The sequence below is a fragment of the Hydra viridissima genome, unplaced genomic scaffold, assembly GCF_058129835.1.
Source record: "Hydra viridissima isolate aposymbiotic clone 2 unplaced genomic scaffold, HvirCarnegie_v1 scaffold_2, whole genome shotgun sequence".
In the NCBI taxonomy this organism is placed as follows: domain Eukaryota; kingdom Metazoa; phylum Cnidaria; class Hydrozoa; order Anthoathecata; family Hydridae; genus Hydra; species Hydra viridissima.
Genome location: NW_028324301.1, coordinates 16466682 through 16483837, shown reverse-complemented (window position 1 = coordinate 16483837; position 17156 = coordinate 16466682). Strand labels below are relative to the sequence as shown.

Here is a 17156-nt window from a genome sequence, read left to right as displayed (position 1 = left end):
CATCATCATCATCATCATCATCATCATCATCATCATCATCATCATCATCATCATCATCATCATCATCATCATCATCATCATCATCATCATCATCATCAACGTCATTGTCACCGTCATCGTCATCTTTACCTTTTGCATTCTTTAAAACTGCAAGTCTTTCTTCAAATGAATTTTTCAATACAGCAACCTAAAATAAAAACTTGTTAAATAAAAAACTAACAAATTTATCATTAAAAAATGAAATGAAAAGCAAAATAAACGGATTAAAAAAAAAAAAACATTTTGAACAGTTTGGTACACTGAAACCATAAAGACCTTGGAATCGTACAACATCAAGTCTTCTGATGCACTAAGACTGGTCAAGTTTGTAACTATAAAACCAACAATCAAACCGTTTAGAATCAATCCAGTTAAAAACCAAATCAATGCAAAGGTTCTTGCAGGAATAGAACGAGGACTTAAATCACCATATCTGTTTAAAATACAAAACATTACTTGTAAACTGAAATATAACTTTTTGATGACTGAAATAAAACAATTTTTAAATAAAAAGGCCAAAAAGAATGTTTAAAGAACCTCACCCGATTGTTGTCATGGTGACAAATGTAAACCAAAACCCAGAGAGTGGTCCTCTTAAAGAACTTCCCTTTGAGAACTGATCTGGATTTGCAAACTGATCCTAAAAGTAAATTATTTTGTAAAAAATGGCACCCTACACTTTCTTATGCAACTTAAGATATCTCCTTTGATTAGTTTTCAAACTTATAGCATGTATTCACATTTGGGAAATTTAAAGAATGCAGCAAAAACTAAAATGTGTAAACTGTGATAAATTTTATTTAGTTCTATGCCGTGACAAATATAAAAACAAGCCCTGAAATAATCTCAGGCTTCTTACTTGTGACGAACTGATCAAATTAAAGCAGTAACATCACATATTATTCCAAAATAAGGCAAGACATCTAGCATTTTATCATGATCATTTATGACACAACAAAAACTTTGAAGCTTAAAATAAATTTCACTTAACAGTCTTCAAAAAAATATCTTTAAAATAAGCTCTTAAATGATGTCTTAAAAAAAAAACTCTTTTTTGATTAAGATTTTCATTAATGTTAATCTTTAACAACAGCATCATAAAAAGTTTTCTAAATAATTTATTATTAAAGAAAAAAATACATAAGCTTCAAGTTTAATTACTGAGATTATCACAGGCAAAAACATTTAACTTACAGTGAACCATATGAGGATGCCAAACAAAGAAGCAATCGCATAGCTGATAAGCAGTAAGGGCCATACGTTAAAAACACCTAATATCATTTTGTTGATTACATCATTTACTTTATTTTCATCACGCACAACCATCAGGATGCCTGGTGACTTGACCAGCATAGAAAATATGCTGTCAGGTGCTACTTCATAGCCTTCTATTCCATATATAGGAAAACTTAAATCTACATCATCATTTATCGAGTTTTTCAATTCAAACTCTGAGCTTTTCACAGGATCATCACCAAACTTCGATTGAGTAAAGTACAGTTCAGAATTAGAGTAGCCTTGACATGAACCGCAAGACTGAACGACCATCTCTTGTAACAACTTAATAAAAAAACCACTGGGATTCGAATTAGAGTCCATTACAGTAAACGGGTTCTTAATGTACAAGTTTGCATAAATTTGCTCTGCACATTTGCATGTCCCTGAAACAATCTTAAACAGTTAAACCTAAATGCATAAAATTTATCAACACAAAAGCACTAGTACACATACAGAAAGTGAAACTACTTAAGAACAGTCACTGACTTGCTTGGTATTCAGGAGCAGGTCCACTCCCAGTAACTGTAAAACCTGCAACACTGATATTGTAAACAGCATAGTTAAGAATATCTCTTTGCTTGTAGTAAAGGGTGAATTTATCAAAGTCCAAAACAACCTTTTTTTTCTCTCCACCTATTTCCATTCCTGATTGATAGCTTAAATAATAGACAAGTCGATATCCACGCAAAATGCCATTCACATACTGTTGTGGTATTGGATTCCAAGACACTGACCACCAGCTCATAGATTGCATGTCGTTTACTTTAAAACCAGGCACAGGAACAGAGGGCACTACGAAACAGAAAAACACTTGCTTAGATTTAAGTACATTAGTTTAACGGAATGTTAGATAAACGCAGAAGGAAAACTAAAACAAATTCTGATACATTTAACTTCTCTGAGCATTCTGTTTTAAATTTTCAGATCAAGATTACAAAGTATAAACTTATATAAAAAAAACCCATTCCCCTCTTGTTATAAATTACAAAAAAGCAGAATAAAAACTACTTCCAACCTCCTTCTATTGTTTTACACATGGTAAATTGAACAGGACCGTCTCCATTAGAATTGTACCCATACACCTCTACTAGATAAAGAGAAGAGGGTTTCAAATTCTTTATTGTGAAGGCATTAAAACCAAACTGCGCTTCTACTTCTTGATATGGTACCTTAGCTCTATAAATTTTGTATCTTATTCGATAGCCAAGAATTTTGCCGTTTTGATACTTTTCTGGAATGTCAGTCCACTCTATGTAAATTTCAGTTGGTTTTGGGGAAAAGGAGCTTGCTGTTGGAGGAGGCATTTCAGGAGCTAATGATAGAATCTCAGATACTCAATAAAAATTTCCAAAAAGCATTTTGAAAATTGAAAAAACAACATCAGTTGTAACAAACTGCAGAAAAGTCAGAAAAACAACAGAGAAAATAATTTTGACTTACGACTTTCAACTGCCTGAAAGGTAAATGTGACACTAGGCAAACCATTTCCATTCTCGTGTGCAGTCAGCATGTAAGCTTTATATTTATGAGATGTGATTAGATCTGGCACAAATCCAAACGCACTACTTAAGTCTAAGCCTCTTCGCTGCCATGTAGAATTTTCAACTGAAATATCCCTGTAAAACACATAAAACCACAACTCTGTTTTGTTGCAAGGGTCTTTTAGCCATGTTAACATTACAGTGTTTTTATCATAGGCTGAGACTGAGATGTTGTAAGGTGGCAGGCAAGGTACTGAATATCAAAAACATACTTACAAAAGATAAATAGCTGCACAAAGCAAACTAAACCTGCACAAAAAGTTAATGAGAAAACATCATAGATTAAATTTTAGAAAATTACCATCATTAGAGTAGTATGTTGTACTTGCTACACTGATATTCATTAATGTCCCAGTTTTATCGATTCCATCAATAAATTCAACAATTTGGTCATGCAAATAATCAAACTTCAACACATAATTAACAATGATGCTACCAGCTCTGAATTGAACAAACTTTTTTAACTACTATAATTTTCACAACTTCATTTTTCATTTATCATTAAGTAACTTCAAAGTTACACCTCAAAAAAAAATTCATCAATCTTTTTTTAAACTTGTAAAAAGCTTGCCTACATTTACATACACTTGCCTACAGTTACTGATTTATTCACCTAACCATGTTTCTTGGGAAATGACATGAACTATAGCGTAATAATAATATTACATTCTCTAGAAGAGACTTACAGGTGTTTAGAGAATATCTCTAGACATCTATAAATCTTTGTTATGTAGAGTCCTGAGACATATTGGAACTTATGATTCTTGCAGAAATATCGCACAAACTAAATAATTACACTTATTGATTTATCATAGAACTTTGCTATCATGTTAAGTATTAAATTTTGTTTCAAGCATTCAAGAAATACTTTTGAGATTCAATATACAAATCATTTTATCCAACCAAAAACAATAGTAATTAAGGTTTTACTCACTGAAGACTTGTAACTTCCAGACCTTTAAGACCAGTTAAATTCAATTCAGCACAGTACTTATACACCTAAAAAAAAATTAAAACATATAAAAAAGATTTGTTAGTTTTATTTTGATTATCAGAAAATGCAATGGCTCATTGGCTGAATCTTTATTATAAAATTAAAAACAATATGGTGAATTGACCCAATCCGTTAAATCTATAAAAGTAAAGTTTGATCGCCTTAATCTTTTCTGATTTACCATAAAATCACTATTCATAATGCTGAAGATTGCAACCATGCTGAGAATGTGAAGTCTTAAACAAAATGTTGAGCTTTACTTGACTAAAATTTTACAAATTTCCTTTCAATATGATTACAACCTTTAAATTGAGAACTACGTGTAAAATGTTGATAAAAATAAAACAAGAGATTCATTACACCTGATGATATTTGTCAATTGTAGTTAAATGATCATACTTAAACTTTGAGCCTGGTAAAGTGAAGAAAGATTAAGGTGAATATGATACTTTTGAGTTTTTCTTCATTTTTTACTTACAAATAGAACTGCACTGAACATCTTACAGTTTTTTACTATTCTTTCAAATAGATATGCAATTACATAGAATGGACTCATGTTTATACAAAATAGTCAAACTTAATTTCTTAGATAAGATTAAAGTTGTACAATTTCGTTTTTCCTGCACTCACAGTTTTCATTTCTTCTGCATTCTGTTTGGATTTCTCTATCTCTGCTTTCTTCTTTATGACAACATCTTTCTTTGTTCTCTCTTTATTTTGAAAAGTTTGCAGAGTATTTAATAGAATTACTCTGCAAACACCCTTTCAAACTTTAGTTTTGTACCATTAGGTAATTTGGTCTGCAATTGAAAAAACCATGAAATAGTCAACTTAGAACCATTTGTGTTGTTTCATGCTTATAGCAACTTTAACCAGCACATAAAAACCATTCAATTTTTATTGATGACATCTCTTGCCACATTAGTAAATTGAATAGTTAAAATACTCAAGGCATCAGCCATAAATCTTTCCTCATGCATAGCACCTGTCTAGCTGAGGAAATCTAAAGTTCTTAATGCTCCCAACATATAAATTAGTCAGTTTGATTTTACTGTAATCAGTCCATGCAAACACCTCATGAGCCATGTATTTTGGAGTTTATTTGGCCCTAAAAAAATGTGAGGAGTTCAAAGTGATCCAAATATATTTTACCACAACTTGTTTTATCAAGAACCTGAACCCATATTTTCAAACCTAACAAAAAAGAGTTTACTTGATTCCCCCTAAAAAACATAGTCATGAAATGTAAAACATGAGTTTCATTTGTATGACAGTTGCAGAGAACTTAAAGTCAATTATACTGGTTAGGTTGATTCACATTTCTAATAGAAAAGCAAATATTTCTTTTAGAATTGAATTTATAATTGTATATACTACTCCAAACTATATTGCAATCAAGTTTGTAAGAGATCTTTGTAATTAAGTTAAGATTAGAGGTTGCTCAATGCTCCTTAAGTTTTAACTATATGATTAAACTTTAAAAAAATCTGATCAATTTACCTTACTCAAAAGTTTCTTTGTTAACTCTATACAAATAAGTATGCCATATAACAAAAGGAGAGCAACATATAGATATCTTTTCACTAGACAACTATAATGTCTGAACTGAACCTGCAGGGAAATACCTACTGTTGCAGAAAAACATATAAATTGAAAATATTTGCACACTATAGAAGTATAAAGTAAGTTAGAAACCAAATAAGAACTTCAAGCACTTAATAAAGTTTTAAAACAAATAAATTCAAGTTACAACTTAAAACTTTGTACAGGTTATTAATGTTGGAATCTCAATCTGGAAGGACATTAGTTAGAAATTTCAGCAGGTAGCTTGATCTCTTTAGAATGATTGAATGATTATCATTCTTTCTTTTAACCTAGGCCATTTTGAATATGAATAGGTTCAAAAATAACTTTTACATGGTAAAAAGGTATAGCCATTATAACTTTTTCATTAAGTTGCATGTTAAACTATTTCATTCTTATAACTATCTGCATATTACATAATATTAATTAAAATACATTAGATAAATATATAAATCTGATTATTAAGGTGAAATTGACACACTTGAGTGCTTGAACTTCACGTTATGAATACTACTGGTAAAGCAAAAAATTCATATCATTAAGTAAAATTTATGAAATTAATACAACCCTTTAAATGCTTCAACTTTAAAAATGGTAGTATAGGACAAAATGAAAAAAATTGACACCAATTTTCAGAGAACAAAAGGTTGTTACTAACTGTAAGTCTCTATAATTCATTAAGAAAACTCTAACTTACACAATACACAACCAAAGAAAGATTTACACTTTATGCTACTGCTCAGACTGAGCAAACAATGCTGACGTAACAATAAAGTGATAGATTATTGTAAATCTGTAGATTCTTGTTCATTAAGTTATACTTACTTGGTATGCATCAATCCTTGTAATTTAAAAAAAAAAAAAAAAAAAAAAATATGAAGCAACTCCCTTTATTCAGAACTTTCGTTTCTTGCTTGTGTCCTTTACAAAATGTTTACATATGATTAAACAAAATATTTACATTTGTTAGAATCCTAGTTAAAGATTTTCAACTGAACAAGTCATAATCAACTAAACTACATTCTGCTTTGTATCAAAATTTTTTCTACTAGCATAAAAAAGACAATTGGAAACAATAAGAATAATGCAAATATTAAATAAAAACAACAGCCACAAGTTAAAGTCTTACTGAGGATGTAAAATTAGCAACAAAATCTTGAGCTTCTTGTGATAAGATTTTATACATTCTCCAATTCCATGTCATTTGGATTTTTTGAACCATGTTGACTCCAACAGCTGAAGGAAACAAACATTTAATTTTAGCTCAAAAGTCAAAATAAAAACGAATAAAGCATTTAACACATTGATGGACAGTAGAAACAAGTGAAGTTCAAAAATTAACACTATATGTTTTTGTAATATTTAGAATATCAGCACATTGACGGACAGTAGGAGCAAGTGAAGCTCGAAAATCAACACAATATGCTTTTGTAATTTTCAGAATACTAGAAGTAAAGTTTTACTTTTTCTGCTTAAGTAAACTTAATTTTAATAAATTCAGCACCTTTAAATAGGTTGTGGCTATTACCACATAATGAACTTTGCTTTGATGGCTGTAGACGCAAGTGTCCGTCATTGGGTTAATCACTTATAGAAAATTAAAAGAAAAAAAAATTAACTAATAGGAAATATAACATACGTGTGCAACTCTGCATGAAACAAGGCACAGTCATTATGTCAGTACCTTTACATGTTAAGCCATTCAATGCTGGTACTGGGTTATTGCAATAGCGTCTACGTGTACGCAACCCATTTCCACACGGTCTGTCACATATGGACCATTCAGTCCAGTTTGAGAAACCGCCGTTCACTACAGCAAAAGAACTCATGCAAGAATGAACATTTGAAAAAAGTGATAAGTAAATGTAAAAAATGATAATGTATAATAAATAAAAGATAGAAAAAATTAGATCAAAACTTTCAGACGTGTATAAATTAAATATCTGAAAAAAAAAATTAATCATGAAATATATTGCTCACATCCTCAGCTCACTGCATTTGCAAAGTTAATAAGTAAAAAAATCAGTAATGCTTGTAAATCCTGAGGCATCTTCAATTAAGCAACTCCTATATTTTGGTATAACACTGATATTTTGGAAATTTAATTGAACAAAAAAAACAGTTTTAGGATGCACTAAGTTATTTTACAACATAAATCTTATCTGTAAAATCACACCCAAAAAATAATATGTAAAAATTATGAAATTCTCTGTATTTTTCAGTAGCTCTTTTTTAGATTAGCTTTAGTTGACATTGATGAAAAAATGCAAAAGAAATTTAAAAAGATTAAGTTACAAAAAAGATTATGTTTTTGTGGATTTAACTTTTACAGAAAATTATAAAAAAAATTCCATGTTAAAATGTAAACAATATGTCATTATAAAATACAATATGCCACTTTGCCATTTCTGTAAGAAATCAAAACAGAAAAACTTGCTGTGTGAACAACATAAAAAACAAAACGTTACACTTTTATGAATTCTATTATCATACCTGGACAGGGAAATGCATTGCATTCAGGACGCTCATCTCTATCTGGACCTTGACATGGAGTGCCCCCTCCAGCTGGGGGTGGGTTGTTGCATTCTCTGGTACGAATTTCATAGCCAAAACCACAAGTTTCATTGCAAGCTTGGTATTCTCCCCATTTTCCCCACTCACCATCAACTGATGAAGATGAAGAGCAAAGTTTTTTATTTAAAAGAATGTAAAAACAAAAAAATAATGATAAGGACTTTTAGAAAAGATAACTTCTAACAAAAACTCTAATTAAAACTGCAAGAACTAGATAAATAAATAGCATCTGTAATTCAGCATAGTTAAAAGTTCAAAAGCTTAGTGGAAATTGTATGTAAATAAAACCTGGACATTCTGGCTTGTTGCAGATTTCAGTTTCAACTGATGTTCCCGAGCATACAGTCCCTATGCAGGTCCTCTTCCTTACTCTAATGCTATCTTTTCCACAAGTCTTGCTACAAAAACTCCACTTTGCCCATTTTGAAAATCCATAGTCTTCTACAAATTTACAAGTTTTGTTGTTAAAACTAGATATTCTTTAATCATATTAGTAAATTATGACAAAATATTAATGAATAAACACTCAACAGCAAAGTAGTAATAACTGTTGTACAAAATAGAGCTGTAACTACAAAACATCTATTGATGGTTTGCTACTTTAAAAGACAACTTCTAAACTGATTGAACAATAGTGACACATTTTATTTTTTATTTTTATCTTATATAGTTTTTATGAGCAGATCAATAACACCATGCTAAATCTTTTGTTATAAAAAGTTTACCTGGACTGATGCAGTTACACAACCTTTGCATTTTTGGACGACTAAAAGTGAGTTGTGTTTCACAAGGAATTTCATCTGGTAAGTTTATGTACCCAATACAACTTCCTGTAGCATTATCAAAACTAGGATCCAGTTCAGAGCTATAAACAGTATTAGCTAGACTGTTAGGACATCTGATCGGTGTAGTGGCATCCAAGAAAATAGAACTACCATTGTAAGTTTTCAAAAAAAAATTTGAACAGATGTAGCCATTTTGATAACATACAGCTGTGCAATTCGTTTGGCTTTCTTCTCCAAGAACAAAACCTAATTAAGCAATCTTTTTTTACATTTATTTGTAAAAAAACAAAAAAAAAAGTCTTAACTTTTGGTTAAGTTAGACAAAGAAAAAAAAAAAAATTTTAACCTGAGCATTTAGCAAGTTGACAAGTTTTGTATTCTATTGCATCTCCGGAGCAGTTATAACCTCCTTCTGAGAAAGGTGTACAATCACGTGTTCTCTTTTGTTTTCCTTTGTCACAAGTTTGGCTGCAACTGTCCCAATAGGACCATTCCAACCATCTACCATCAACTAGAACATTAATAACCCGAAAAGAGAAATTACCTCTTAGAATGCAAAAGATCTTATCATGAAATAAAAGATACAATTCCAAACAAATATTAAAATCATTAAAAATTTTATAATTGTGAACAAATATCAGAGTTTTGTCTAATAGAAATGATTACTCAATTTATTAGATATCAAAAAAGAACTAACAGTTGCAATCAACCAAAAATTATTACATAAAGTAATTGTAACTTTTAAAAACTGTGTAATGCAATCAACACTTACTGAATCCCATAGCACTGGCAATTACAAAAACCTCTCTTCCACATCCAGCTTGATTACAAGCAGCTACGCTAATCCGATGAGTGCTTCCTCGATCAAGATTGCTGAAATTAAACTGCAGTAATGAAAAATTCACATAATGGAAACAATCTTCTCCAGCAGCTGTAGCATTACTGAACATTTGTTTGCGACAGATTCTATAGCTAGATATTACTCCATGACTTTTTTCAATTGGCACGCCACTCCAACTTATTCTTATAGTTCTTACATTGTCACTTGAGTTTGATATAAACTCTGGTGCATCAGGTACTAAAACATACTTTTATAGTCAACCAAAACAAAATATAAATGATCACAAAAAACAACTATCAATTGCCAAAAAAAATGTTATTTAATGCATGAAGTGTGATCCAATATTTTACTTACAACTCTCAGCAGTCACTACTTTGTATTCAAGACTCCATGAGCCATTACCAACACGTGTGAAATACCTTAACTTTATTTTGTACACAAAGAATGGCACCAAATTGTCAAAACTAATTTTTACCAAGCCATTGAACAATGCATCTGGGTTTAACAAAAACTCATGATCTTCAGTAACAGATACAGATTGGTTTTGCAATGTTTCTGGTGACAAACCAGCAAACGAGTAGATGGTTATAGTAGCATAAATACCAACAACAATGCCGTTCATTTCATATACATCTGGGGGTTCTATTGTTGCATGAATGGTATATGGTGTAGTCTCAAAGCTACTTATTATTGGAACTGCATCTGGAGCTATAACAAGCAAAACATGATAAACAAAACACAATTAGCAAAACCAATTATAATAACAACAACAAAAAACACACTTTTAAAAGAAATTCTTAAAGTAAAAAACTGAGTTTAATTTAAAAAGTCATTTTCATACTGTCTTCATCAGTGTAGGCACACTTTTCAGAGCTAAATGGACCTGTCCCATTTACATTTCTGGCTGCAACTCTACAACAAACTAACTCATACTTTGACAAGTTTTGTAAACTTGCAGAGATACTTGAATAATTAGAAGATACTGGTTCTGATCGTCTCCCATCACAGCTTAAAATATAATCAAGTAAAACTCCATTTTCACAGCTAGCATTTAGTTTATTCCAAGATACTAACATTGATGTGGAAGATTTGTTTTGCAATCGAAGAGACTCAGGCTCACAGCCTGGAATATCTGAATACGTTTGAAAGGACACACTTTTAGAAATGTTACCACATCCCATCTCATTGCATGGTTGTATGGACACCTGATAGCTTACATAAGGATGCAATCCTCTCAAGTTTAATTCAAAACCTGTAGATTGGTTAAAATATGTCGATATATTTGCTTCATCACAAGGAGCTGAGTTTGCAGCAAAAGACTCAAGTGAATGTTCAAACTCGATTGGTTGTTTAAGATATTCCTCCGATAATGAACCAGGATTATAACCTTCCACTGTATTACCACCTGCATTAACAGCAACACCACTTGCACCACCATTCGCAACACCATTTGCACCACCATTTGCACTATCATTTGCATTAGCAGTAACATGAAGCAACCAATATTTATTTCCTCGAAAGTGCGTTGGATTAACACTCTCATGGAAAATGGTTGCACTTCTTGGACCAGATACATAAACTTTTTTAATAACAGGATTTACACAATCAGGTTCTAAAGATAAATATTAATGCAAATGATGGTAATAATGCAAATGCACAAAACTCTTATGACACAAGTTAATAGCTCATTTCTGTTTTATATTGTTTCATGCTTTCAAAAAAAATTGATGCATTAAAAATTTTATTCTTATTTTGATAAACAAGGAATTTTTTTTTTTTTTTTTTGCATGACAGAGAAATTAATTTTCTACAACTTTGCTAACAAGTTCACTTGCTCATTAGTTTTTTCATTTTTTCTGTTTTATCAAGTGCTTATATAAAAGCACTAAATTTGAATTGAGTTGAATCTTTTAGGGTTGGGAAGGACAAAGAATTAAATAAATATGGTCCATATGCAGTCTTAAATATGAACTTTTGAATGGGCTCAAAACCTTTTGGTCAAATATAATTAGCAATAACTTGAGAAATATTTAACAAATTAATTCCAAATTTTCTTTATAATGACTTTCTATCTACATACAGGGTATTCGTAAGGTCAGTTTAAGTTTTTAATGAAAAATAAAGAAATAGTTAAATAAAGAAATAAGATAATCAGTTTATATGTGTTTTATTTTAAAGTAGATTTACCAATAGTATAAATAATTAGAGAAAATTTTTGAAATGAGCTCCTTCTGCCGTTATGTTTCAATTGATCAGGTACACTTCTGCATACTTTCTCGCACATCAATGGCTGTAGCTCTGCACAGGATTGCTCAATTTGGCTGCGTAGCTCAACAAGTGTAGAGGGTTTTTCCCTGTATACTATATTCTTTAAGTAGCCCCAGAGGAAAAAGTCTGGTGGAGTTACGTCAGGAGAGTGCGCAGGTCACTTGATAGGGCCTTGTAAGCCAATCCAATGACTAAGGAACTTTTGATCGAGCCACTCTCTCACTACAACTGAATAGTGGAAAGGTACTCCATCCTGTTGAAAGTAGAGGCAATGCTGTTTAACTTTAGGCCATATATTTTTCTTAAGCATTTCCAGATAGGACTTGCCAGAGACAAAGCCATCAAAGAAGTATTGTCCAGTAAGTCCACCTGAAGTCATTCCACACCATAAGTCCTTCTTTAGATGTGCCAACCTGGAATATTTCATGTGATATTTTAATAATACTAACAGTTTATCAGTTCAAAATGAGTAAACAATTAAATAATTGAAAAAAAGGTTTGAAAGTTTTTCTTCAAAATCCAACCTACTCACATTCAAAAATTACAAAACTGTCAAAAGTCGCTGAATCTTCAGTTGGAGACATATTGAAGAGATACAAGAAGACTCAATCTATTGAAAGAAAAAGGAATGGAGGAAGGAAGAAAGATTTTGTTGACAAAAACAAAGTGAATTTGATCATCAGGTCAATTACAAGAAGTCCATTCCAATCCAAGAGAGATCTTGCCAAAAAATTTGAATGCCATCATTTCCTTGTCAGAAAAGCACACAAGAGCATGGGTTTGAAGGCTTACACCAAGAAAAAAATCTGAATCAATCAAATGATGGAGAATTAAAAACAATTTGCCACGCAAGAAAGTTTGTCAAACTTTTCAACCAAGAAAATATATGCATTATTGAGGATAGTGAAATGTACTGCAAAAAGGATTTCTCACTGTTACCTGGCCACCAATATTATTATCAGTCAAAGGGTGTCTATGTCACCAACAAATTTAAGTATATTCAGACAAAAAAGTTTGCTCAGAAGATCCTTGTGTGGTAAGTGATTTGCTCTTGTAGTCTTAAGAGTGCTCCATTCGTCTCTCAAAAGACTTTGACTTCCAATTTGTACATCACTGAACATCTTCAGAAACAACTTTTGCTATTTGTTAACAGATACAGGAAGTTAGTTATCTTTTGGCTGGATTTGGCAACAATCCACTACTCTAATAAGACAAAGAAGTGATACAATCAAAATGGCATCAAAATTTTCTCAAAAGATGCAAATCCTCCTAACTGTCCTGACCATAATCAAGAGTTACTGGGCACTTGTAAAAGAAACCTTGTTGAAAAGCAACAAATAAGTGAAAGATGAAGAATTTAAGCAAAAATGGATAGCAGCATCGAAAAAGGTTACTGAAAGCAAGATCCAGGCTATGATAGCACCTACTCTTAAAAAAATTCAATTACTTTTAAGTGCCCTTTAAAATTTGTACAAACTGATTAAAAATGTTAAATAATACAATAAACTTCAATTAATAAAAAATGTGGATTTAATTTGTTAAGCATTTCTTGAGTTATTGCTAATTATATCCAACTAGAAAGCTTTGAGCCTAATCATTACAACTTGGAGAAGAATTACAACTAAAACTTGCAACAATCTTGTTAAATCAATGCAAAAGAGATCCATAGCCTGCAAAAATGAACATGGGAGAAGTTTTAAATATTAACTTTGATGTTTATTGTTGTTTTACCAATTTTCATATACCAGTCTTTTAATCAATATATTTAACTATTATATTCAATGATATCTTTAAATATAGTTGTCTATCTTAGTATGATATCTTAATAGAAGATTTTTTTAAAAACACTATTTCTTAAAATTAAACAAAAAATTATGTCAGTATCTTATTTAGTTTTTAATTTATGATACTATGAATAAGCATTAAGTAAAAAAATTTTAATGTGCCATCTTTTTTGAAAGCACTCTTTATAATATGGTTAATCAAATTTTGGTAAAATAATAAAAATGTATACTTACTTTTAAGTGGACTCAGAAAACATATCAAAGAGCTGTTTGGTCCCAGTGCAACAGAAAATGCACTAACCTGAGCTGCATACACATCACACAAACTTGCAGGTTTTAAAGTATATTGGCTATCTGTGATATTGACTTTCCTTCCTGAGTCCAGTTCTATTGGTATCTTTTTTACTAACCCGAACTGCAATTTATAAAAGCCTGGAACAATGTTATTCCAAGCATCAGTTGAGTTCTCAAAAGGATCCCATTTGAATTTAACACTAGTTTCATTAAAGCTTGCTATGAAATTTTGAGGAGATATATCAGGTGCTGAAAATGAAAAAAAAAAAAAAAACTAATAAAAAAACTGTAATTCTTTTTTGCTTGATATTCAAGATTTTAGTGGTTGCAACATTTAATAATCAAATTAACACAAAGTAATTGGCTCAAACTTTTATTTATGTAAAAATAAGTTGTTCACTTTAAGGCTTTTACCATTCTACCATTCTCTTTAAGAGATGAAAGTTATAAAGGAAAGCTACAAATTAATCAAACTATTAAAAACGTTTAAAAATAAAGATAAAAAACATTAATTTAGAACTTAAGAATGATAAAAAAACAACAACAAGTGTTTGGTTTTACAACCCATAGTTAGAAATTCTCAGAAAACTGCATTCAAAGTTTAAACTTTTCTTTTCATTTAGGTTTTCTTGCTGTAAATAAAATGAAGTTAACTAATATAATCATGGTTATCATTGTTAACAATTAAATGAGTATTGTCATAGACGACTAATCAATCGTAGAGGAGTTCTGTGAGTATTTAATACACTTTCTATGTAAATGTTACAGAAGATACATAATCTCAAGTGATGTAAATGTCATAGAAAATATCAAGTAAAATGGCTATTAATAAGAATATAAAAAGTTTATTTTATTACAATTAATAAAATAAACTTTTTTTAAGTAAAATAAAACTTGATTTAAGTTCTTTTATCTATTACAGCTTGCTTTGGATTTATTACTCACAGACAGATTTTATTGTGTTAATAACAGTGACAGCAAGTTACTTGAAATTCAACTAAGCAAGAAAGTTTTTGTGATTTTTTTTACTTTTTTTTTTTTGTTTTTTTTTTGTTTTTTGTACAAGTTGCAAATCCTGATTTCATTTGCTGCATATTTATTCCTGCTTTTCATCAATTATTACTTCTATTGAATGATAAAGACCTAACCTTCACTCTGTGTTCTTACAACTACAAGATTCCAAACACCAATACCATTTCCATTTTGTGTAGTGGCAAAAGCAAATATACATAGTTGTTTGTAATGATAACTACTAGAGTCAATACTTATTTTTAATGCACTATTAGTGTTAGTAGCATTATAAATTAAAGTTATATTGGTTTGGTTTTGATAACCACTAAAAAAAAAAAAAAAGCAAACTGAAACTAGTTTAATTTAAGAAAAGACAAACTATAAAATAGCTTACATATAAACACAAATATTATATTAGAGTCAGCAGGTTGCATAGTTAAAAACTCCAAAAAGGTATATAATCAAAGAGATTAAAAATAATTGAAAAACAAAATAAACCTTTGCAAGGTGTTGCACAAATCTCCATCAACTTTTATTCTGTAAACAACTTTGTAACTGTGTGGCACTCCTACCCAAGAAGTTGTGGAAATCTGCGTAATATTACAATTTACTTTCTTCATAATTTCATCAAGTGCACAGCTTATGTTTGGTGCAATAACAGGTTCTAAGAGAACAAATCATAGCATGGAAAAAACCTTCAACTTACCTGAAAAAAATATTTTAAACTCTACTTTTTATCATTCTAGGTCACATGACTTAATTCAAAGATTGAAACTAAGCACTGGACAACCATGCGATTTGATTAATCGTTAATGGTCCAGCAAAAAAAATTTTAATAAAAAAAATTATTACTGCTATGACACCATTTTAACTGTCATAAAATAATTTGATTAATCACCATAATTATTTTAAAAAAATTATTCAAAACCATTTTCACTAACTAAAACAAATAGTACATATGATTTCACATGTGTGTATTTGTATTAACTGATGCTTTTTAATCATTTTAGTTGAGTAACAGCATTGCTTTAATGCACCATTTTAGCCAGGGTGCCTAATTTTAATTAATGGTTGAATTAATAATTTTTTTTGGTTAAAATGATTACATGGGTTGGTTGTCCATTCTTTAATTGAAACTCATTAAACTTTTAACAAAATTTTTTTTTAATTATAGAAAGTTTTACAAAAAAAAAGAAGGAAACTTTAGCAAAGAATTTCTCTGATCCACTTTCTTTGAGCCTAACTTCTGTTAACATTCAAGTATTACTAACCCTATCTTTTTCATACACTCTTTTCATGTACAAGTTTGCAAGTTCACTCTAATAATGTAAATAAGCTTTTTAAAATTAAAAATTCTTTTTACATAGATATGATTGCAAGCTCATACTAATTATGTAAAAAAGCTTTTTAAAATAAAATTTTTTTTTTACATACACATAATTGCATGCTCACACTTATAAAGTAAATGAGATTTTTAAAATCATTATTATTTTTTCTAATGAATGGATACCTCCCTCTGCTGTCTTGAAATTTTCACTTTGGATACATGAGCTCAGCTTTCTTCTGATTGTTTCAAATGCAAAACAAACTTGGTATTCTGTGAATGCTTCCAATTGGTTTATAAAAATAAACCCTACACTGTTTGCCCACAATTGATTATCATAACCTGTCTTTCCATACTGAACCGATATCTTACTAATTGGATATCTCACATCTTCAAAGATATTCAATGAGAGAACAACATAAGTCTTGTTTTTCTGTCTTATATTGTATGATACATGTCTTGCATAGTATTCTAAAAAGAAAAGAAGTCTGAAGAAATCTGTATTTTAAATACAAAATTTTGTATTTAACTGTTATAAAGATTTTTTTTCCAAAACATGTAGTATCGAAGAATTTATATCAGTTTTATTAAAAAAATTAGTAAATGCTAATTTTAAATGAAGTTTTTTTTAAAAGGTTAACTTAACTCTGAAAACTACATCAATAAAATTTAAAAAACAGTTTTTAAAACTATTCCTTTCTACATTTGATGACAAAGCAATCTTTTTAGTTAATAAAAACTTTTATGAAAACTTTCATCAAAAAATTTTAATTTAAATCTAACTTTTTGTTGGCCACATTTATTTAGTGATAAGTTGTATATGTTATATATAAGTTTTA

At 30.1% G+C, this 17156-nt stretch overlaps 1 protein-coding gene across 1 annotated transcript in view; it reads right to left on the bottom strand.

The window, feature by feature from the left end:
- The window catches only part of LOC145195994 (uncharacterized), a 247611-nt gene that overhangs the window by 76156 nt on the left and 154299 nt on the right, over window positions 1-17156 (bottom strand). Inside the window, exons 130-151 of the mRNA XM_090078096.1 lie at window positions 16504-16788; window positions 15492-15657; window positions 15131-15318; window positions 13923-14231; window positions 10478-11248; window positions 9991-10344; window positions 9568-9873; window positions 9142-9306; window positions 8736-9041; window positions 8299-8451; window positions 7930-8103; window positions 7076-7246; window positions 6566-6672; window positions 3793-3857; window positions 3160-3299; window positions 2758-3051; window positions 2333-2629; window positions 1804-2109; window positions 1234-1700; window positions 582-679; window positions 316-472; window positions 130-187 (exon numbers count right to left, since the gene is read on the bottom strand). Of these exons, the coding sequence (XP_089934222.1) occupies window positions 130-187; window positions 316-472; window positions 582-679; window positions 1234-1700; window positions 1804-2109; window positions 2333-2629; window positions 2758-3051; window positions 3160-3299; window positions 3793-3857; window positions 6566-6672; window positions 7076-7246; window positions 7930-8103; window positions 8299-8451; window positions 8736-9041; window positions 9142-9306; window positions 9568-9873; window positions 9991-10344; window positions 10478-11248; window positions 13923-14231; window positions 15131-15318; window positions 15492-15657; window positions 16504-16788 (5337 nt within the window). The remainder of the gene's footprint in view (window positions 1-129; window positions 188-315; window positions 473-581; window positions 680-1233; window positions 1701-1803; window positions 2110-2332; window positions 2630-2757; window positions 3052-3159; window positions 3300-3792; window positions 3858-6565; window positions 6673-7075; window positions 7247-7929; window positions 8104-8298; window positions 8452-8735; window positions 9042-9141; window positions 9307-9567; window positions 9874-9990; window positions 10345-10477; window positions 11249-13922; window positions 14232-15130; window positions 15319-15491; window positions 15658-16503; window positions 16789-17156) is intronic.